Source organism: Leptonychotes weddellii, chromosome 3 (assembly GCF_054177405.1).
Source record: "Leptonychotes weddellii isolate Sample4059 chromosome 3, ASM5417740v2, whole genome shotgun sequence".
Lineage (NCBI taxonomy): Eukaryota > Metazoa > Chordata > Mammalia > Carnivora > Phocidae > Leptonychotes > Leptonychotes weddellii.
In genome coordinates this window covers 34,767,846-34,792,918 of record NC_138371.1, presented here as the reverse complement: position 1 = coordinate 34,792,918, position 25,073 = coordinate 34,767,846, and the positions used below count along the sequence as shown (strand labels likewise).

General features: G+C 39.9%; 1 protein-coding gene across 7 annotated transcripts in view; it reads right to left on the bottom strand.

Moving 5' to 3' along the window:
• The window catches only part of ANKRD44 (ankyrin repeat domain 44), a 279,526-nt gene that overhangs the window by 36,057 nt on the left and 218,396 nt on the right, over window positions 1-25,073 (bottom strand). For all 7 annotated transcript variants that reach the window (XM_081813918.1, XM_081813922.1, XM_081813923.1 and 4 more), the window contains exon 17: window positions 5,067-5,138. In XM_081813918.1, the coding sequence (XP_081670044.1) occupies window positions 5,067-5,138 (72 nt within the window). The remainder of the gene's footprint in view (window positions 1-5,066; window positions 5,139-25,073) is intronic.

Genomic DNA, 25,073 nt, shown 5'->3' with positions numbered 1-25,073 from the left:
CCCAACTTTTACATCAACATGGATGGAACTGGAGGGGATTATGCTAAGTGAAATAAGTCAAGCAGAGAAAGGCAATTATCATATGGTTTCACTTATTTGTGGAACATAAGGAATAACATGGAGGACATTAGGAGAAGGAAGGGAAAAATGAAGGGGTGGGGGGAGTCAGAGGGGGAGACGAACCATGAGAGACTATGGACTCTGGGAAACAAACAGGGTTTTAGAGGGGATGGAGATGGGGGGATGGGTTAACCTGGTGATGGGTATTAAGGAGGGCATGTGCTGCAATGAGCACTGAGTGTTATATGCAAACAATGAATCATGGAACACTACATCCAAAACTAATGATGTACTGTATGGTGACTAACATAACATAATAAAAAAAAAATAAAGTGTAATGGTAGCAACTGATTCGCTTATATGGGAATCCTGACTTCACACCAAAGAGAAATGAATCCCCCGTAGATAACAGCAGTGTCTAGATGTCATCTGCAAATGCTGGTTCCTTCAGTGCCAGTTAACTATTATGACAAAGAGGGTAAACATTTTAATTTCCATCTGTATGACTTAGCCTAGGAAAACAGAATCAGCTACTTATAAATTGCATGCGTATCTACAAAACATGAGGGCTAACATATTTAGATTTAATAAAGAGAAGACACGGGAAAGAGAAATGTACGTAGGAAGGAAGCCAGTGTGAAGGGATAAAGCTCTGTTCAGAAGAGCGGAGTCACATTACAAGGCACTTAAGCTAGATGTTAAACTTATCCCCACACTTTCTTCTTTAATCCTCACCATAAAAAATAAATCCATCAGCCTGTGTTAAATTTAGAGGCTTAATAATAATTTAAAAAAAAGATGGAGTGACCCTGCTGGTAATTAGGAAATCTTCAGAATTCCAACCCACGCTTTCTTCTCTATCAGGCACTTTAAATTATCTTAAAGACAGAATGGTTCAAAGGCCAGATTTACCCATAGAATTCCTTTCATTTCTCCCCCAGTCTAGCTTGAATTTTAGCATGCAAAAATATTACCCCACAGAATCGAAGACATAAACTATGTACACTCAACTTTAAGGGCAATTTAAGGGGAATAATGAAAGTAACTTTGATTAGACAAGAACTTTCACTTATTGCCACACTTTAGAGCTTAACCTGGAAACAAAGGAACATGTGATATGGAATTCTATTTTAGGGTTAAATGCAAGAGATTCTGTCTTAGGGCAGGTATACGGTTCTTGGAGTATATAAAATGTATCAATAAAGCTTTAAACTCTTTGAAGGAGGCTCAAGTAGGCAGGAAAGGAGACCTTTCTCATGTCAGCAGTACATGATGAAAATTGCCCTATTCCTCTATTTCCATCCTAAACTAGCTAATTAATAGGTAGTTTCACCAATAATTTCTGAAATAACTAAAAGAGGAGGTAATCACAGAAAAGAACAAATATGCTGGTTCAAAAGCATGGAATAGTTTGGCTTTCAATAGACAACCCAGTTCAAACCTTCACAGAGGTAGCAATCAAATATTTTAAATTTGCTTTATGAAAAATCTTTACTAAAAAATATATCGTTAGGTCACTTAAATATGTCTTAAACACAACTAATTTCTTTGAACTTTTTAGATAGGAACTGAGGGCAACGAGGAAAAAGAATTTGGGATCTCAACAGAATCCACGAAACAATGGGTCCGTCTGGAAATCGTGACAGCTGGAGCCTTTCATTTGCATAGCCTTGTTTCTTGATTTAATTTTGTCAAGTGGATGAAATGTTTATGAAATTCACTGGGTTGATAACCCTGGAGACTTGAAGCATTCAGCCAGGAAATAGTAACTCAAGGCAGGTCAGGTTTCTTGTGGCAGTCAAGGTTTGGGGGCATCTGGTTCTATTTCATTGCTAGAATTCAACCACAGAAGAAATAATGTGCCTTGGGTTTTTATCAAGTTAATTGCCACAGAGGCCCCTGGAGAGGGTGATGGGCATACTTGCAGGGTTCTTAAAGCAAATAATAATTTTTTAAAGGTGTTAGCATTTAGAGGGCAAGAATAACATAGTTTTTGGTTTTTTTTTAAGATTTTATTTATTTATTTGCGAGAGAGAATGAGAGACAGAGAGCACGAGAGGGAGGAGGGTCAGAGAGAGAAGCAGACTCCCGGCTGAGCAGGGAGCCCGATGCGGGACTCAATCCCGGGACTCCAGGATCATGACCTGAGCCGAAGGCAGTCGCTTAACTGACTGAGCCACCCAGGCGCCCAAGAATAACATAGTTTTAAAATTCATCCACGGCTATCACCCTGGTCAAAGTCATCGTCACCCTGGTCAAAGTCATCGTCGTCGTCATCCTCATCCTCATCCTCATCCTCAACACTTCCTGGTTATCTTGCTTCTGTTTTTGTTCCCTTACAAAGTAGACTCAACACAGAAGCTGAAGTGATCCTTTTCAAACAAAAGTCATATCATATCATCTGTTTCTTCAAATTCCTCCAAATGGTTTTCTAATTTGCTCAGAGTAAAAGTTGAAGTTCTTACAATGGAGTAGGAGGCCCTCCCCTGACTCCCCGCCCCCTCCAGGACATGTCCCACCCCATCCCCTACCACTCTCCCTTCCCCACTCTGCTGTTCTGGGACCACGCCAAGCATGCCCTTACCCCCAGGGACGCTGCACTTCTGGACTCTGCCCAGAACACTCTTCTGTCAGATATCAACATGGGTAGCTCTTAAGGTCTCTGTTCAAATGTGAGATTCTGTGCTATAAAAAGTAGAGCCTCATCTGCCACCTCAGTGCATCTTACTGGTCCCATTTGTAGCACGGGCAGCACTTCCTACCATCTGGCGTGTTACATATTTACTTGCCTATTTCTCTCCTAGACTGGAAACTCTACAAGGACAGAGGCTGGGTGTTTACCGCAACCTCTCCAGCTGCCGAACACATGCTTAGCACACTCACAGTCGGTATATGTCAAATGAAAGAACGATACGTTAGCATTAGTGAGGACGAAGCTAGGTGATTGCACCTAGTGGTTAGAACTAACCACTTTACGTGCATTCGCTCATGTCATCCCCACAATGGCCCATGACAGAGGTACTGCGATTCTCCTCATGTTATGGGTGAGGAAACTGAGACACAAGAGGTTAGGTATTTGGCCAAGACCATACAAAAACAAATAAATTTACAAATTAGACAGGGTTTGGGGGTCCTTAACTTACTCCTTTTCATTTACAGGTGGGAAAACCATGTCTAGGCGAGTTGTTAATGGGAAGACTGGGGGCTGGGGCCTCCTCTCTGGGTGTACTGCCCAGGCGCCTGCCAGCTGCAGGACTGCCAAATGCCCAGTTCTCGCCAGTGATAACATGCTACCCTGTCTTTACACGGCCAGAATCCCACAGATCTTAGCAGAGCAACTGGCACACAGTAAGCACTCAACCATAGTTTTTGGAAAAAGAAAAAAAGGAATGAGAGATGACAGAATTTGGGGGAAGCTAAGAAAGTCTCTTCTCAGATTACGAGCAGGTATGGCAATGCAACCAACCCACTGGCAAAGGGCATGAGGATTCTATCTGAGATCACCTCAAACAGTCCTCGTTCGAGGCAGCCAATGCTGTATGTGAACCCTCAGCTTTGGGGTACCTTCCCCAGGTGCAGTAGATGGGTTAGGCAGAGATTCCAGGGAGCAACCTTAAGAGCAACCTGTCCTAAAAGCCAAGTGGCATGAAGTTTTATACATGCAAATATCCCACTACCCATCCACCTTTTCCACTCTAAGTCCATCTCTAGAACAAAGACTGATGCACATTTTAGCCTAATTCACTGGACCCAAAATGTGTGTGTGTGTGTGTGTGTGTGTGTGTGTGAGTGGGTGTGGCAGAGGGTGGTGAATGGGATCACCAGATGTGCTGGTGACTACGCGGGGAGACTGGCAATGAAGCAGGGGCTCCATGCAGTGTGACCAGTTCATCCCAGTCCTTATGGGACGGTGTCATACCCTCGCCTTGCCTGACCACATATGTATGCCCATCAACAAAACACTCTCCTCTGTTCTACAAAATCTCCAAGTTCTCATCAGAATCACACTGAGGAAGTGCTTATACTGGATGGTATAAGTGAATGTCATAACAGTTGAACTCAGAGACCCAGCCCCTTTGCACTCTTCTTAGCAGTCAGCCTCCAGGGACACCCAAACACCATCGCTGTGGTCGTGCACTGAGGCCTCACGCTGCAGCAGCACCTTCTACGGGGGAGCTGCCACTGCTGGGTGTGGCTGTCAGACCCTGAGGCTCCTAGAGAAGAGCTGGTGACTACCAACTCCTAGCGGGACACCAGCTGAGACAGAGTGGTGGGTGAGTTTGTTGGCCCGGTCACCCCCATGGAGAGTTTGGGGATCCTCACTCTGAGCTGGTGCATTTCCCTTCGATTAGGGATGTGGAGAGGAGGCCTTACTGGTGACAGGATAAGTCTTCCTCCCCACTCTGAGATCTCAGCCAGTACAAGAACCAGAGCCTCACACCTCCTCCGAGACCCTGAGTTCAAGCGCAGGCAGAAAAAGCAGAGTTGCAATTACGCATGTGCTCATCTTGCTCTCACAAGTTTGTGTTTAAATAGCTCACAACTTTTTAATTGTGGTATTTGGTTGATTTTGTGGTAGGCTGTAGACTCATGTATTGTTGGCTACATCAAATCTTTAAAGCCAAAATGTGTTCTTCAAATTTCCTCAATTTTTTAAATTTAACTACTAGGTAGTAATACTTTTAAAAGACTGTTAAAATGTATAATCGTCATTTACTATGTACACTGTGGTAAAGGCTTTAAGAAAATTATCTTTCTTTTGCCCTCATTTTACAGTTGGGAAACTGAGGCCCAGACGGGGTAAGTAACGTGTCTGAGGTCACCAGTGGGTGAAGTTGGGATTGGAATTTGAGTCCGTCTTTCTGCAGCCTGTGCCTTTACCCATGTACTGCTTTCATTATGAGTTATTATTGTGTTACTATGCTTTCATTTTAAGAGCAGCCTAGTTCTAGGAACACTTAGGTACTTTTTGTAACAGAGGAAGCCGCCTGAGGCACCTCACTTACAGCTAAGTGGAGTGGACTCTTGGTAGCACCGGAGTCTGAGTCTTCAAAACCGTTGTTGGTTCTTTCTAAAAGCTGTGAAGACAAAAAGAAAACATTTGTACGTGAGTAAAGTTTGCAGAAGGTATCCTCCTTTAAGGAGACTAATGTTGACATCAATGCAAAAGAGGCTTTGGAAATGTAAAAAATAATGCAACTTAGCAATATACGAAATCTGGTGCAGCCTATCCGAAACAAATAAGAAATCGAACACGGCATATCTAAAACAGGTACTCTAACTGAATCTTTCAACTTCTAGATCATCTCAGCACTTGCTAATAAAAAAAGGCTTTTATACGTGAAAGATGCTCAGCCTCACCAATCCAGGAAAATAATTCATGTTTAATCCACTTTTCACCCAGCAGATCGTAATAATGAAAAATTATAATACCTAGTGTTTATTCCATCATCAAACACACATTTACTGGAGGTAGTGTTGGAAGAGACATATAAATCTCCTGTGCTCATGGAGCTTACATTCTAGGGAGGGAAATCAGAGACAAACAAATGAATACAGAAATAAGAAAATATCTGCTGATGACATATGCTATAATGAAAATAAAATAGGGTGATGTGATAGGGGATGACTGGGAAGTTACTTAACAGCTGATGATTAGGGAAGTCCCCTTCAAGGAAGTGACAATTAAAGTAAGACCTAAATAATAAGAAGAATTACACCAAGTAAAAGTGTGTCAGGAGAGTATTCTGGAGGAGGAAGTTGTGGAGAAGGGAGTACAAATGCATCAAGGGGGGATGAACATGGTGAGCTGAAGGAACAGAAAGGATAGTGTGACCAGGGTATGATGCTGGTGAAGGTATCAGGAAAAAGACATTCTCATGGACTCTTGGTGGGAACAAATTATTAAAACCTTTCTGGGCAATTTGTACATACCTCTGACCCTAGGAATTAATTCCCAATAAATAATGAGACAAGTGCACAATGATGCATGTATAAAGAAAATTCTTCAATGAATATATGATGAATGATTACCCATGTGCCTAGACACTGAAGATTCAATAATAAATAATATATTAAAATAGCAATTTTCTTGGGGGGGGGGATAGGGCAGGAAATAAAAGAAAGAAGTTATGTAGTTAATTAGAAAACAGGGGAGGAAGGTTCAGAGGGCCAGAGGGGAGATCAGTTTGGAACTTAAATAGGTGATCAGGGAAGATCTTACTGGCTGAGAAAATTCTGGAGGGTGATGAGAGAGCCTTGTGGACATCTGGGGAAGGAGCATTCCAAGCAGAGGGGCCAGCAACTGCCAAGTCCCTCTGGAACAGGTGTGCTTAAGAACATCCAGGATGCTGGAGCAAGGATGAGAATGACAGGAAAGGAAAGAGAGATGGTGGCAGTGGGGGTGGGAGTGTCATCAAGAGCCTTCTGGGTTGTTGTAAGAATTTTGACTTTTCATCCTGAGATGGAATGTCACTAGTGTGTTTTGAGCAGACGGATGACATGTTCTAACTTTTAGACTCTAGGGAGGGCACAGAGAGAAACTGGGGCAATAGTCTAAGAGAGAAATAACAGTGGCTTAAAGCCATGGAGAGCAGTAGGGATGGAGAGAAGTAGTTGGATTGTAGATATTTTTGGAGGTAGAATCAACAGGATTTCTTGATGGATTGGTTGAACATGAACGTAAGAGAAAGAGAGAAGTCAAGGATGACTCCCAGGATTTTGTCCTATGCAAATGGAAGGATGGCAGTTCCATGAACTGAGATGGAAAAGAACAAAGGTGGAATATACATAGTGGGAAAGAGTGAAAGTTTGGTTTTGGAAATGGTAAGTTTGAGATGTTTTTTAAAGCATCCAAAGATGCATGCTAACCAAGCAGCTGTTGGGCACATGGGTGTGGAGTTCAGGTATTTAAAGCCATAAGATTGGATGAGATGAGCAAGAGAGTAAAGTAAACAGAGATGAGAGATAAGGAGAGAGTTGGAAAGATGAGGGGGAGTCAGCAGGGAGATAGATTGAGCAGGTGAACTAGAAGGAACACCAGGAAGTGTGAGGTCTGGAAACCAAGTGAAGAAAAAGTTTCAATGAGATAATGAGTAACCATGTCAGAAGTCCTGATAGGTCAAGTAAAATGAGCCCTGAGAATTGACCACTGGGCTTGGCAACACAAGGCTATTAGTGACTCTGTGAACAGCAGTTTATCAAAACACTGTTTATATGAAAAAAAAAATAGAAAAAGAGACAGCAACAAAGATGGGTTAAATAAATTAGAAGTGGGACAGGGACTTCTGGATAAAATGGTGGAGTAGGAAATTCCGAGGCTCACCTCATCCCAATACAACTAGTTAACACCCACATCAGTGTAAATAACGCAGAAAATGATCCAAAGATTGGCAGAACAGACTCTCCACAGCTATGAATTGAGAAGAGGCCACATCAAATTGTGTAGGAAGGGCAGAAATGTGGTTGGGAGCTAAACGGACCTGTGGGACTGTTTGAGGGAGGGAGGAACAATAGGGGTACAGAGAAGGGAGAGAAACAGAAAATTACACCAAGCACCCAGGCACGGGAACCCGCACAGGGAAGATGAATCCCCATAACATTTGGCTTTGAAAACCAGAGGGGCCTAATTTCTTGAGTTCTTACAATCAGTGGGGGCTTACCACCTGGAACTTTAAAAATCAGTGAGCTCAGCTCTGGGAGAGCCCGGAGGGTAATAGGAAACGGAGTCCTGCCTTTAAAGAGACAGCACAACAAATAGCCCAGCAGAGATGCAGCACAGAATCAGCAGTTTGAAAAATGCCTGGGATACAAGGGAAGATTTATTTACTAATCTCAGAGCATGTGCTGGAGGGGCAGGGATTTTTAGAAGACCATTCCAAGAAAAAAAGAGTTGGCAGGTATCATTTCCCTCCCTTGTCCCCTAGCCTAGACACATTGACCAACTCTGTGCCTACATTTTCCACCTAACTTGCCCCTGCCCTAGTGCTCTCCTCCAGACCTGCCCCCTTCAATATGTCCTTACCCGGAGCCCACCCAAAGAGGTGCCACAAGCCTGGCAGTGCACAAGCAGCCCTGACAGGAGCCAGTACTACATCAAAGTGACTCCTTCCTGGGGAGAGGGGAGGATCACTACACATACCAGTCTGACTGCGGCTCCAGCATGGGCTGGGAGCAGACATCAGGTCTGACTGCAGGCCCTGCTCACCAACAAAAGCTTCTCAGGAGACAACACAGGGAAAGTGCCCTGCAGTTTGGTGCTACTGTATCTCTGGCAAATGCTTGGTCTGACTCAACTCAAACCCAAGGCAGCCCCAGCTAGCCCACTAACAACACAGGGACCAAACCCTGTCCACACAGGCAAAGAGAGATGACTGGACTGAAGGCAAAAGCAGCCCAACCACAACAGTGGGGTGCACACAACACACATAGGAGATACCCCAAAGCGCCAGGTTCTGGTAAACAGGGGACTTTGCACTGCAGGGCACTACTGGACTCTTCTTCATAAGGCCACTATTTTCAAGAGCAGGAGATGTAGTGGACTTTCCTAACACATAGAAACACAGACAGGGAGTTAGACAAAAATGAGGAGACAGAGGAATATGTCTCAAATGAAAGAATAGGACAAAATCACAGCAAGGGAGCTAAAACAAATGGAGATAAGTAATATACTTGATAGAGAATTTAAAGTAATGGTCATAAAGATACTTACTAGACTTGAGAAAAGAGTGGAGAACCTCAGTGAGACCCTCGACAAAGAGAAAACATAAAAAAGAACCAGAGATGAACTCAATAAATGAAATTAAACATTTCCTAGATGAAATAAATAGTAGACTACAGGAAGCAGAAGAATGGTCAGTAACCTGGAGGACAGAGTAATGGAAAGCAATCAAACTGAACAATCAAAGAGAGAAAAAGTAATAATAAAAAAGGAAAAAAGACTTAGGGAATTCAGTGACACCATCAAGCATGATAGCATTCACATGATAGGGATCCCAGAAGAAGAGATAGGAAAGGAGGCAGAAAATTTATTTGAAGATATAATATCTGAAAACTTTCTGAATCTGGGGAAGGAAACAGAAATCCAGATCCAGGAGTCACAAAGATCCCCCAACAAAAATCTACCCAAGGAGGTCCACAGCAAGATACATAGTAATTAAAATGGTGAAAAGAAGTGATAAAGAGAATTTTAAAAGCAACAAGAGAAAAAAAAGCAGTTACATAAAAGGGAAGCCCCATTAGGCTATATCAGTGGAGTTTTCAGTAGACACTTTGCAGGCCAGAAAGGAGTGGCATGATATATTCAAAGTGCTGAAAGAAAAAAACCCAGCAACCAAAAACACTCTATCCAGCAAGGCTATCATTCAGAATAGAAGGAGAGATAAAAAGTTTCCCAGACAAAAGTTAAAGGAATTAATCACCACTAAACTAGCCCTACAAGAATATTAAAGGGGACTTTTTTCTTTTCTTTTCTTTTCTTTTCTTTTCTTTTTTTTTTTTAAGAGAGAAAGCAAGAGAGAGCACGCACGTGTGTGCACAAGCAGCATGGAGGGGCAAAGGGAGAGAGAATCCCAAGCAGACTCCACACTCAGCACTGAGCCTGACTCAGGGCTCAATCCCACCACCCTGAGGTCACAACCTGAGCCTAAATCAAGAGTCAGATGCTTAACTGACTGAGCCACCCAGGCACCCCTAAAGGGACTTTTTGAATGGAAAGGGAAGACCATAAGTAGAAGACAATTAGGAAGCAAAAAGCAGTAAAATTAGCTATATTATAAAAACGAGTCAAGGGATTCACAAAATAAAAGGATGGATACCATATATCTAAAACATGGGGGTGGGAAGAGGAGTAAAGAATGGGTTCAAACTTAAGCAATCATCAACTTAATATACACTGATACTGGTAACCACAAATTAAAAACTAGCAATAGATATGCAAAAAATAAAGAGAAAGGAATCCAAGTATATCACTACAGAAATCCAGCTAACCATGAAAGAAAAAAGCAAGAGAAGAAAGGAACAGAGAAGAACTACAAAAAAACCATAAAACAAGTAACAAAACAGCAATAAGTACATACTTATCAATAACTACTCTGAGGGGCACCTGGGTGGATAAGTCTGTTAAGTGTCTGCCTTTGGCTCAGGTCATGATCCCAGAGTCTTGGGATCCAGCCCCACATTAGGCTTCCTGCTCAGTGAGGAATCTGCTTCTCCCTCTCCCCCTGCTCATGCTCTCTCTCTCAAATAAATAAAATCTTTTAAAAAAATAACTACTTTGAATGTAAATGGACTAAATGTTCCAATCAAAAGACGTGCAATGATGGAATGGATAAAAAAGCAAGATCCATCTAAATGCTGCCTACAAGACTCATTTCAGACTTACAGACACATGCAGACTGAAAGTAAAGGTATAGAAAGGCATTTATCATGCAAATGTAAGTGAAAAGAAAGCCAAGGTAGCAATACTTATATCAGACAAAATAGACTTTAAAACAGACTGTAACAAGAGACAAAGAAAGAAACTATATAATCATAAAGGGAATAATCCAACAGGAATATGTAACAACTATAAATATTTTATGCACCCAACATGGGAACGCCCATATATATAAAGCAGCTAATAACAAACATAAAGGAAGTAATTGACAATAATACAATAATAGTAGGGGACATTACCACCCCACTCACATTAGTGGATGGATCATCTGACAGAAAATCATCAAGGAAACAGTGGCTCTGAGTGACACATTGGAGTAGATGGATCTAATAGATATATTCAGAACATTCCAACCTAAGACAGCAGAATACACATTCTTTTCAAGTGCATATGGAATATTCTCCAGAATAGATCACATATTAGGCCGCAAACCAAGTCTCAACAAATTCAAAAACACTAAAGTCATACCATGTATCTTTTCTGACCACAACACTATGAAACTAGAAATCAAGCACAAGAAAAAATTCTGGAAAGAACACAAATACATGGATTTTAAATAACATGCTACTAAACAATGAATGGGTCAGCCAAGAAATCAAAGAGGAAATAAAAAAATACATGGCAGTAAATAAAAATGAAAATATAATTGTCCAAAATCTTTGGGATGCAGCAAAAACTGTCCTAAGAGGGAATTTTATAGCAATACAGGCCTACCCCAAGAAGCAAGAAAAATTTTTTCTCAAATAAACAACCTAATGTTACACCTAAAGGAGCTAGAAAAAGAAGAATAAACCAAACCCCAAATCACTAGAAAGAGGAAGTAATAAAGATTAGAGCAGAAACAAATGAAATAGAAACTGAAAAAAAAAAATAATAAAACAGATCAACGAAACAATGAAACAAGGAGCTGGTTCTTTGAAAAGATAAACTTTCAGCCAGACTCATCAAAAAAAAGAAAGCAAGAAAGAAAAAGGAGAAAGAAAAAACAGAGAGGACTCAAGTAAATAAGCAAAATCAGAAATGAAAAAGAAATGACAACTGATACTACAGATACAAAGAATTATAAGAGAATATTATGAAAAATTATATGCCAACAAACTAGACAACCTAGAAGAAATGGATAAATTCCTAGAAACATATAACCTCCCAAAACGGAGTCAGGAAGAAATAGAAAATTTGAACAGACCAATTAGCAGCAATGAAAATGAAGCAGTAATCAAAAAACTCCCAACAAACACAAGTCCAGGACCAGATGGCTTCACAGGCAAATTTACTAAACATTTATTTAAAGAAGAATTAATACGTATTCTTCTCAAACTATTATTAAAAAAATAGAAGAGGAAGGCAGGCTTCCAAATTCACTCTATGGGGCCAACATTATCCTGATAACAAAACCAGATAAAAACACTCCAAAAAAAGGAGAACTACAGGCCAATATCTCTGATGAACATAGATGCAAAAATCCTCAACAACATTGCAAACCGAATCCAATAATACATTAAAAAAAATCATTCACCACAATCAAGTGGGATTTACTCCTGGGATGCAAGTGTGGTTCAATATTTGGAAATCAATCAATGGGATACATCACATCAATAAGAGAAAGGATAAACCAATATAATCATTTCAATAAATGCAAAAAAAAAAAGCATTTGACAAAGTACAACATCCATTCATGATAAAAACCCTCAACAAAGCATGTTTAGAGGGAACATACCTCAACATAATAAAGGCCACACATGAAAAACCCACAGCTAACATCATATTCAATGGTGAAAAAACTGAGAGATTTTCTCCTAAGCTCAGGAACAAGACAAGGATGTCCACTCTCACCACTTTTATTCAGCATAGTACTAGAAATCCTAGCCACAGCAATCAGACAAGAAAAAGAAATAAAAGGCATCCAAACCTGTAAGGAAGAAATAAAACTTTCACTCTCTGCAGATGACATGATACTATATATGGAAAACCCTAAAGATTCTACCAAAAAAATGCTAGAATTGATAAATGAATTCAGTAAGGTTGCAGGATAAAAAATCAATATACAGAAATCCATTGCATTTCTATACACTAATAATAAAGTAACAGAGAAATTAAGAAAACAATCCCATTTACAATTGCACCAAAAAGGATAAAATACCTAGGAATAAACATAACCAAGGAGGTAAAGACCTGTACTATGAAAACTACAAAACACTGATGAAAGAAACTGAAGGTGACACAAACAAATGGAAAGATATTCCATGCTCATGGATTGAAGAACAAATATTTTAAAATGTCCATACCACCCAAAGCAATCTGTACATTTAATGTAATCCCTATCAAAACACCAACAGCATTTTTCACGGAACTAGAACAAATAATCCCAAAATTTGTATGGAACCACAAAAGACCCTGAATAGCCAAAGCGATCTTGAAAAAGAAGAATAAAACTGGAGGAATCACAATCCCAGATTTCAAGATATACTACAAAGCTGTAGTAATCCAAACTGTATGGTGCTGGCACAAGAACAGATACATAGAACAATGGAACAGAATAGAGAACCAAGAAACAAACCCATGATTATATGGTCAATTAATTTTCAACAAAGGAGGCAAGAATATGCAATGGGAAAAAGACAGTCTCTTCAAAAAATGGTGTTGGGAAAACTGACAGCGACATGCAAAAGAATGAAACTGGACTACTTTCTTACACCATACACAAAAATAAACTCAAAATGGATTAAAGATCTAAATGTGAGACCTGAAACCATAAAAATCTTAGAAGACAGAATAGTCAGTAATTGCTTTAACATTGGCCATAGCAACATTTTTCTAGATATGTCTCCTGAGGCAAGAGAAACAAAAACAAGAATAAACTATTGGGACAACATCAAAATAAACAGCTTCTGCACAGCAAAGGAAACAATCAATAAAATAAAAAGACAACCTACTGAATGGGAGAAAATATTTGCAAGTAACATATCTGATGAAGGGTTAGTATCCAAAATATGTAAAGAACTTACACAACTCAACACCAAAAAAACACAAACAATCCAATTAAAAATTAGGCAGAAGACATGAACAGACATTTCTCCAAAGAAGACATCCAGATGGCCAACACATAAAACGATGCTCAATATTACTCATCATAAGTGAAGTGCAAATCAAAACCACAATGAGATATCACTTCACACCTGTCAGAATGGCTAAAATCAAAAACACAAGAAAAAACAAGTGTTTATGAGGATGTGGAGAAAAATGAACCCTTGTGTATTGTTGGTGGGAATGCAAACTGGTGTAGCCACTGTGGAAGATAATACGGAGTTTGCTCAAAAAATTAAAAACAGAGCTATGATATGATCCAGTAATTCCACTCCTGGTACTTAACCAGAGAATAAGAAAAAACTAATTTGAAAGGTATGTGCATCCCTATGTTCACTGAAGCATTATTTACAATAGTCAAGACATGGAAGCAGCCTAAGTGTCCATCAATAGATGAATAGATAAAGAAGATGTGGTATATGTATAATGAAATATTATTCAGCCACAAAAAAGAATGCAATCTTGGCATTTGCTACAACATGGATGGATCTAGAGACTATAATGCTAAGTGAAATAAGTTAGTCAGAGAAAGACAAATACCCTATGATTTTACTCATATGTGGAATTTAAGAAACAAAACAAATGAACAAAGAAAAAAACAGACAAACCCAAAAATGGACTCTTAAATACAGAAAACAAACCGATGGTTACCAGAGGGGATGTAGGTGGGGGTATAGGTGAAATAGGTGAAGGGGATTACGAGTACACTTATCTTGATGAGCACTGAGTAATGTATAGAATTGCTGAGTCACTATATTGTACACCTGAAATTAATATAACATTGTATGTCGACTCCACTGGAAATAATTTTTTACAAGTTTAAATAAATAAAATCTAAGTAAATAAGAGTGGTGTAATCACCCATTGAGATAAATTATCCTTATTTATGTTGCTTTAAGTTCTTCTTTGTATAGTGATGTATCCAAAAGGAACAAAAACCCAACACCCAAAGCAGTGATGTGTGGTGAATATGGTGGTACTCAACATCCACTCCAGCGGGCTGTGGAAGCTAGACAGTTATAAACTATGGTTCCTAGGCTTCCTTAAACTAGGGTTCCAGATGTAATTTAAGTTCTGCCAATTAGATGCACTGACCTGAAATGCTGAGGACAGACATGAGCTGAGGACATCTCTGTGATTTCCGATGATGGGCACAGTTGTGAAGACTTTGTCTTTCAGCTTCCTGGGTACAGGCTCCTAGCTTAGTGAGGGTGGAGTCGCCAGACACAGGGATACTGGGCATCCACTTTTTGGCGGTATGGATCAAGCAGGAGCTGTGGGGCTCTAGGGCCAACAGTAGTGGCACTGACAAGCGTGTCCCCCCACAGCCAGGATGATATGTCCGTGGAGCAGCTGTTCTGGTGGATACTTTCTGATTCCCTGTCACCCTGATCATGGGGAAGGGGCAGCCGCCCCGGCTAGTCCAAGCTCACCGTTCAGGCTTATTTCTGGATAATCACCCAGGCATCTCCTCTTCTATTTATTTTTTTAATTATTTTTTTAATTTAAATTCAATTAAATAACATATAATGTATTATTGGTTTCAGAGGTACAGGTCTGTGACTCATCAGTCTTATATAATACCCAGTGCTCATTACATCAAGTGCCCTCCTTAATGTCCATCACCCAGTTACCCCATCCCTCCACCCCACTCCCCTCCAGCAACCCTCAGTTTGTTTCCTCTGATTAAGAGTCTCTATGGTTTATCTCCCTCTCTGGTTTCATCTTGTTTTATTTTTTCCTCTCTTCCCCTATGATCCTCTATTTTGTTTCTTAAATTCCACGTATCAGTGAGATCATATGATCATTTTCTTTCTCTGGTTGACTTATTTCAGTTAGCATAATAGCCTCTAGTTCCATCCACATCCTCACAAATGGCAAGATTTCATTTTTTGATGGCTGCGCAATATTCCATTGTATATATATACCACATCTTCTTTATCCATTCATCTGTCGATGGACATCTGGGCTCTTTCCACAGTTTGGCTATTGTGGACATTGCTGCTATAAACATCAGGGTACAAGTGCCCCTTTGGATCACGACATTTGTATCTTTGGGTAAATCCCATTTTTAAAAATCAAATCTTTTTCTGCTTAAAATAGCTAGCATTGTTTCTGTTTCCTTCAAATGAAACCTGATTGATTCAAAGAGTAATGGAGTTTATCACAGCAGTTTTCTTAATGGGGGAGGCAAGGGGAAATTATACCACTCAATGCACCAGAAAGCAAAACTTCCTAAAATCCACTTTATCCATTTTTCTCCTGGATAGTCCCAAACTTGTTAAGTGGAAAAACACATTTTAAAGCCATGGAATAGTAGCATTTCCATTTTTTTAAAAAAAAATCTGTATTAATGTGATGATAGATGGCAGAAAAAAAGCCTAGAAATACCTACCCTAAAATGTTTAGTACAATAACCTAAGAGCGGGATTATGGATGAATTTTATTTTCTTCTCTTTCCTGGTTTTTTGTTTTTTGCAGTAACTATGTATTGTTTCTGTAGTCAGAAAAACACTAAAGCTATTTCTACTTGGGGAAAAAAGCTACTAATCTTCCTTTTCACTCAACAGAATGATGTCCACGGACCCCCCAGATAGGTCCAGAGCTCCTTTCTAGTCAATGCATGTGGAACAAAATGTTCGGATTCTCTGGTAGATCAAATAGCAGTGTAAAATTTATCATCTAAGAGCACATGCTCTTAAGTTTGCAAAGAGTACAACATAAATAATTATATCAGAAGTATAAGGCATTTTATGTTTGTTTTTATTAGTATGAGAATAGAATTTGGAACTTAAACAATCTAGGATAAGTTAGACTAATGAGACTAAATTTAATTTTAACTTCAAAGCAAACAACTTTAAAACCAATCTACCGTGCATAGTTGAAATACAAGTAGCCCTAACTGCTTGAAAAGGCTAGAAAGCAGCTGTTCTTTGCTTTGTTTTGCAATATTATCACCTGCAAGACTTCCTGGAATTGACAGTGTGTACTGACACCAAATCCTGTCCTAGAATGAACTTTTAATCAAAGGAACATAGGATCATTTCCACCATTATCACAAACATGATGAACAGAGACAAGAAGACAAAATACTGTTTATAGCCACAAATTAGGTATGTTTCCAGAAGATTATGGAATAAGATTTTTCCACACACATACTTTGATCATTCTAACAGCATGTGATATTTTACTTTTATCATCTACCAAATATTCGCTGAGAGTTATCTCTATGCAGGACCCCGGGTTAGGCACCAGGATTCAACTGTGCACTGAACAGATGTTGCTGTTGAATCGAGTGATTGTGGAGGCTAATGGGGAACCCAGAGAAGTTACCGGGTAATGAAAACAATGGGAGCTAGGATGCAGGATGCTATGGGAGCACGAAGAGGTAGCTGACATAACCTTGGGGATCAGAGAAGACTCTTCTGTCAAGGAAGGTCTAGCCTGACACCTGGATGGTAGGAGTCAGCCAGGCACAGAGAGAGAGGGATTTCCAGGCAGAAGGAAGAGCATGTGAGAGCCGCAAGTACAAAAAATTTGAAAAACTTTCAGTTTAGTAAGACTATAACAGTATGTAGGGGTGAGGAAAGGATGAGTAGCAGAACGGGAGGCTGGAAACATAAGCAGAAATAGATTCGGTATAGAGTGATTATATCGTTACTGTCCAGTCCAGGATGTTTTTGGGAGTGATGATTGTGGCAGGACAATAGCTATAAGGACATCAAATCAGGATAATTATTCAGAGTCACTGAAGTGCTCTAAGCAGAGAAGAGGCACGATCATGATAAGATTCTTGGGTATCATAAAAATCTCTCTGGCCACAGTGTGGAAAATGAACTGCTTGTGGTGTTGGGGTGGGGATTACAACCCCAGAAACGGGCAGATCAGTTAGGATATTCCAACTCTGGAATTTCCGAATTATGAATTATTAAGCTGGTGAGACCTGATGGTGGCCCGAACTGCAGAAAAGGCAGTGGAAATGGAAGGAAGTAGGTGCATTCAAGAGTTTCATTCACTCCTTTATTCATTCATTCCCTAATTATTTTTTCAGCACTGTGCTAGGCACTGAAATTTTCAGTTTCAAAATGGTCCCTGCCCACATGAAACTCATAGTTTAGAAGGTATAGTGGACACCATCCATTGACTGAACAGTGGAGGAAGGGGGAAAGGTGGAGTCAAGGGTGACCCCCAGTTTTCTAGCTTTGGTAACAGGGTGAATGGTGATGCTTTCTCTAGGAAACAAAGAGAATAAGCAAGATCCGGGGAGAGAAAGGTGTGTTGTTGGGTTTTGGTTTGAAGAGCTGCTGGGACATTCCAGGGGAGATGTCTGGTGGACAGATGGATATAATGTTCGAAGCTTGGAAGAGAGAGCTCGGCTAGAGTAATGGATCTGGGAATCACCAGCAGTGGCTGATACATGAAGCCCCCGCCTATGGATGAGACTGCCCAGGGAGAACATGTAATGAGAGAAGGGAAAAGAACCTAGGACATAAGCCTCAGGAACCTCAAGGTTTGAAAGAGGCAGAGAGTCTGCAACAGGGGCTGAGGAATGGACAGAGATAGAAAAAAAACAAGGAAAGCGAGATGATGATGATGATGATGGTGGTGGTGAGAAATGATGACGGTCATGGTGATGGTGGCGGCAATGGTTACCAGGGTATGAAGGTTGAGGTGGTGACAAATGATAATGAAGATTCTCATGGGTAACAGCCGAAAGTTACAAAGCATTTACGAGGAGCCAAGCATCCTACTACGGGCCTTACAGGGATCACCTCTACCTATCCTCAAGTAATCCATTATGACCTTCTCAAGTTCACCCAGCCTGTGAAGGACAGACCACAGAATTGAACCCAGGTCTAACTCAAAACCCATGTTATTTACCCCACAAAACAATGCCTTCCTATCAACTGATAAGCTGAAACTCTCCCCTGATGTTTCACAAAGAAAAAGAAAAAAAAAAACCAGCAGGGATGAGTATAGGAGAAAGGAGAGGTGGTTTTGTGGTTTCTTTTCTTCAGGTATGTAAGTCTTCTGAGGCCTCTAACTTGAACAATTTCCTTTATCTTTGTGATTTTCCTCTTCGTCTCCTAAGGAGTGGCGAGTACTCATCTCAGGTACACAGCAGACATGGATTGGAATCTAGCTCCGCTAAGGGCTCCTCCCGCTTTAGTGATTCTTCTTTGTTAAGAAGACAGTGTGAAAAGGTGGGGAGAAAAGCAACATGCAAGTCATTCAAAACTGGCACTTCTCTTTAGACTTAACTTTTTTTACTTATTTAGAATTTGGTACTGAACATATCAAGTCCAAGGAATGAGCCAGAAACACAGACTGCCCAGACCCCCTATGGTGGGTAAATGTCTCAGGGGAGGAACATGGCAACCAGAGAGAGACAGAGAGCTCATACCATGACTCATTCTACAAACTCGTAAGTCAGCCCGTGGTCTGCAATATTCCTGGAAGACAACATTGTTCTACAGAGATCAACCTACCTTGTCAAACTCAAATGGAATAGCTCTTTTGAAACACAGTTATAGCTAAGAATGCATGCCAAAGAAGCAGCATCATAAGAAGCAATGAGTTCTGCACATAAAGTTTGTAGTTATAAATCAAAGCATACAATCTTATATGTGTAAGATAAAAGCAGACTAGTTATAACTTCCTCTCCTTTAAAACTATTTCCAATTAATATATCCTCATGCTTATCATCAACATTTACACAATCTATGCATCCACACGCTAGTTTTCACATTGAATTACCTGCATAAATTCAACATACACATCCAATATGTTGCCATAGGCTTCTATTGGAAAAATAAAAATTTTGCATTTATTCCAAGGATCAACTTGGTCCTCTGACTAAACAATCTATTAAAATGGTTGCTTTAATAAAGCCTTTATCTGGACTACTTAATTTTATCCCTTGTCATGTCCAAAACCCCAGAAATACTTCTTTTCTCAACTGGTCAGTCATTTCTAAAGCCTGTATAAAGAGTCTAGCACTGCTTGATCTCACTTCTTACTCCAGTCTTCTATCACCTTGCATTTGTCAAGACTCTCCTGGGTAAACAAAACAGAAGGTTTGGGATTAAAGCTACTTCTAACCCCCACTGACAAGTAAAGATAGGTGCTTAAGAACTAGGAAGAGAACAAGCAAACTTTTCAACCATCTTATTTGTGAAATAAAAACTCTCTTTTTCAACTGGGACGTAGCTGGGATGCTCTACAATTTCGTTGGGCCCAAGAAAATTATTGTATTTGAGATTATAGCAATTTATAGGACATTTTCTGAATCTGGACGGTGTTTGCACAGGGTTGGAAGGCTCATATAAAGAGCAGCTCCACGTCTTGGATTTAAAAGCCACAAAGGTAATAGAAGGCCAAGTTTAGGCCTCTTTCTCTATGAAGTGAATCTGTGATAACAAAATCAAGAATAAATATGAACTTGATGGTAAGCCAACTGGCCGCTGGGTTAACAAAACAGTAATCTTATCATTCAAAATTGTGAGGGCACACATAAATATTACACTGGAGCTGGAAACCCAAGCTTTATAAAGAGATTATCACTGACTATTTGAAAACATGGCAGGAAAAACTTCAGGGAATCCCCAGAGACCTCAAGCTGATCTAAACCAGTTTTTAAGTGTGCTTTTCAAGAAAGCAGAAAGCAAATATGGCTCAGACTGTAAGAATGGAAATGTGCGGCCAGTGGGTCTGTGAGCTAACCCTCTCTCTTGTTGGTTCTGGTTAGATTCTGACTACACAACTAGTTTCCACAAGGTAGGAGGGGATAGGAGGAGCTAGAAAACCAATCAGAAAATATCTGCGGGGACCATGTAAAGGAGGTGCTCTGAGGAAAGGTTTAAAAATGGATTTATTTCTCTTTCAGCAGTGAGGACTGAGAGGACATTATGAGTTTTCAAGTCTGTGAAGGGTTGGAAGCAGGCCAAGGCCCCTGGAACGTTGGCACCTCTGTCAGAAATTCTATTTCACATTCCACTTGTCTGTGCTTGAGAATGAAACGCTATTTGGGCAACCTTAGGGCCATTCCTGACCTGGCTCTGGCTCCGTCCAGAATGGGGGCTGGGTCTGCAGAAGTTCCAGACCACCCAGCCTGTGTCAATACTCTCTATTTAGAGGATCCCAGGGGCCCAGGAGAGGGCTCAGGGATCGCACAGATCTTTCAGTCTCAGAATAAATATGATGTTCCAGGCCACACTGGACCCCCGTGAACCCCAGGCCTTTGGGCCTAGCCCAAAATAAACTAGCTTCCCCATGATGGCATATCAGTAACAGCAGTGACTATCTGTTTCTCATGATTCTGCTCACACCCCTTCACAAGCTATTAGAAAAAGCTCTGTTGCTTGAAATTGTTACTAACAACAATTATCGGAAACTCAGGGGTTTCTAGAAATGTACGAATCTAATCTAATTTCTGCCTCCCCCCTCAATTCCATAAGTAAGGAACCATTAACTTTCTACACTTGTGTAAGTCAAGGTCTATGCAACCTTAGAAGGCGATAACACGAATTAAGGAGGGTGCTACTGGAAGCTTAGCTAGATTGTTTCCATTTTTAATTTGGAGCTGATTTTGATTACTCTGCTTATCTCCTCCCTCCAGTGTGTATTCAGTTCCTGGTGATTTCCTTGCCAATTAAAAGGCAGAAGAGCCCGTAGTATGTGTAAGGAAGGCTAATGAAACCTGCTGTGAAGATAAAGTCAAATGCAAGATGTAAAATGCATGGAGTTCAAAACCATCTTGCAAAAGCCGTAAAAATGTTCACATACGTTGACCTGTAAATCTACTTCAGAAACTTTATCCTGAGAAAGTTTTAAGCCAAAGCCATTCAATAGTTAAACAGCATAAGCAACCTAAATAGTAGAAGAAGGTCAAAGTTATGGCTTATCCAATAATTGAGTATTATTTAGATTAAAAAATGTTTACTGAGTTCTTAATAGTGTTGGGAAAGGATTATGTCATAATATTTCATAGAAAAAAATCAATGTACAAATTGTATATTTAATATTACCTCATATATGTAAAAAATGAAATATGTGAGTGAGGAGACTAAAAGGAAATACAACTGATCCTTGAACAACATGGGTTTGAACCGCATGAGTCCCCTTAGGAGTGGATCTTTTACAATACTTGTAAATATGTTTTATCTTCCTTATGATTTTCTTAATAACATTTTCTTTTCTCTTACTTTATTATAAGAATACAGTATATAATACATATAACACACAAAATATGTGTTGATTGATGTTATCAGTAAGGCTTCTGATCAACAGAGGTAGTCAAGTTTTGGGGGAGTCAAAAGTTATAATCAGATTTTCACAAAACAAATGAGCAAAGGGAAAATGAGAGAGAGAGCGGCAAATCAAGAAACAGAACAAACTGAGGGTTACCAGAAGGGAGGTTGGTGGCGGGATGGGTGAAATAGGTGATGGGGATTAAGGGGTGCACTGTCTTGATGAGCACTGGGTGAGGTATGGAAGTGTTGAATCACTATATTACACCTGAAACTAGTGTAACACTGTATGTTAAGTAACTGGAATTAAAATAAAAACTTAAAAAAAAATTTATACTCAGATTTTCAACTGTGCAGAGGGTCAGTATCCCTAACCCTCCCATAGTTTAAGACTCAACTGTGTATCAACAGATTAATAATGATTGTTTTGGGGTGGTGGGACTTTGGGTGTTTGATTTCTTGTGTCCACTTTTTACATATTCTAATCTTTCTATAACAAATATATGTTACTCAAATAAAGAACAGAATAAATTTTTATTTAAAAATAAGATGGTTGAGATAGATTATTTCCAAGGTCTCTTTAGCTATACTCTGGATGGTATCCAGTCGAAATTTAAGGAGTCGATGTTTTCATGACCATGACTAGTATATCTTCTTCTCTTTTTTTTTTTTTAAGATTTTTATTTATTCATTTGAGACAGAGAGCCAGCAAGAGGAGGGGCAGAGGGAGAAGCAGGCTCCTTGCTGAACAGGGGGCCCAAAGCAGGGCTTGATCCCAGGACTCTGAGATCAGGACCCAAGCCAAAGGCTGACACTTAATGGACTGAGCCACCCAGGCACCCAGGCACCCCTAGTATATCTTCTTATTAAAGAAATAGTACCATTCTGGCCAGTATCAGTGTTAGTTGAATGCATTCCTTTGTGGCCATTAAATTGCAAATTCCTTAGGGGCAGGGACCATCAATACCATGTGGTAGGCATTCAACAAATGTTTGTTGGAATTTAATTTAAATCTGATAAAAGAACAAGAGAGAATTTTTGGAATTAGGCACAGGGTGATAACACATTTCCTTGCCTGTTTGAACACTGCAGAACTATCAGAAACATTACTGGTATCTTATATTTTGCCTCTATAAAATAAGTTAACCGACATATTCATTGCTACATTTATAAAACCAACAAACCAATCAGCAAAACAAAGAAACAAACTTGACCTTTCACAGAATATGGTCTTGTAAATGAAAAATGCTCCAGGATAAGTATATCTTTCTATACTACAATGCCAGTTTACTGTTACCAGGTGGTGGTATAACTCATTATGAGGTGATCCTCTGTTCTTCTGTCATAAGGAACTAAAGGAAACTAGTATCAAATGAAATTTGGTAAGATTGATGGACCAATACTATGAAGAAGAAGATATACTAGTAAGAGAATTCCAAATGCATTTTCTGGTTGTAAATATCTAAATCAGTCTAGAAAAAGCCAAATAATATGTTTTTGAAATAACAAAACAGTATGATTCTTTTCTTGCCATAGGCATTCCAGATGAGGAAGAATATTAAGATTAACTCAAGAAAAAAAAAAGTTGCTATCGTTAGGGATAAGGGATCCTGGTTACTGAAAACACAAGGACTGCTCCAAGGCTAGAAGAAGCCAAAACTGATTATGGAGGAGACAGGGGTTTTAACTTTGCAGGAGTTGCAAAGAATCACTGCAGAAGCCATCCCAAAGGTTAAAAAAAAAAAATTCTCAAAGCGCTCCCGCATTATTCTGGAGGTTCCATGGCAGCTTTGGTCTTAAATTGTTTAACTAATTCTCAAAACTCTTAAATTCAATTTTTTCCCAAGCAGAATAAAATTATAAAATTACTACATCTGGGTTATTAAATAGAATCAGAAGGCATAATTCACCTTAATACGGAAATTATTCTCTTTGGTGCCACAGTTCCCTCTAACTGAATTTGGTTTCATTCTTTGTGTGGGTGTGAGCCAAAAGAGGGAAGCAATGTTTATGTCTTGGAGACAGAAGAGGGAGAGAGCTGAAAGGGGTCCCTATCAAAACCTCTGAGGGAACACAATGAGCTGCAGCCACCAGCCAATTTCAGAAGCACCGACCTCAGACACAAAGTATATGCTTTGGTTGCTGCTGCCTTGGGGGCACCCTTAACAGATCTACTAGGATATGGGGCAGCATCTGACTTTTTTTTTTTTTTTAAGATTTTATTTATTTATTTGAGAGAGAGAATGAGATAGAGAGAGAGAACATGAAGCGGGGAGGGTCAGAAGGAGAAGCAGACTCCCTGCTGAGCAGGGAGCCCGATGCGGGGCTCGATCCCGGACTCCAGGATCATGACCTGAGCCGAAGGCAGTCGCTTAACCAACTGAGCCACCCAGGCGCCCCAAGCATCTGACTCTTGATTTCAGCTCGGGTCATGATCCCAGGGTCCTGGGATGGAGCCCCAAATTGGGCTCCCTGGGCAGGAGCCTGCTTTTCCCTCTGCCTCTGCCCCTCCCCCTGCCCTGCTAGTGCTCTCTCTCAAATAAATAAATAAAATCTTTTAAAAAGTATATATATATATAAAAAAAGTATATATATATCTCTCTCTCTCTACTAGGATGTGATTTTGAGTTCTCTAAGTCCTCTTGGATCTGCCAATAGTTGTTGCAAGGAAATTTTTGTACAACAAAAAACTTTGGCTATTCCTTGGTATTCATGGTAAAGGAATTAACCTGGACCATACCTACTTGCCTCCTGAGTTTTGTAGAGTAATTTGAAAGTTAAGTTCACTCTTCTATATCAGCAGTGAGTTCAACACATTGGTGTATTTCATCAGTGGAAGAATCACCTGATTCTCTTTCTCTCTTTGGATCCCTGCATCACATGTGGGGTGTGTGTGTCTGTGTGTCTGTGTGTGCAGGGGAGAGCAGAAGATCTGTGTTAATCAACCACAGGTGTTAACATATGTGGGTAACATGAGCCTAGGAAAAAGAGTAAGAGGAGTAAATATCTAGAGGGACTTGACATATTCCCTATTGCTAAGGAAAATGATCCAAAACTTATAAACAAGGCAAAGAGAAGTACTCCTTTTAAAATAATACTAACGCACTGTTTTAACAAGCCCATGCAAGGATTAACTTTTTAGTATAATGTTAATTAAGAGCCCAGTCTTTATGAAGTCACATGTGTTAATATATAGATTTGTTTCCAGCAGAAATATACATTATCTCTGTGTGGTAGAAAAGATA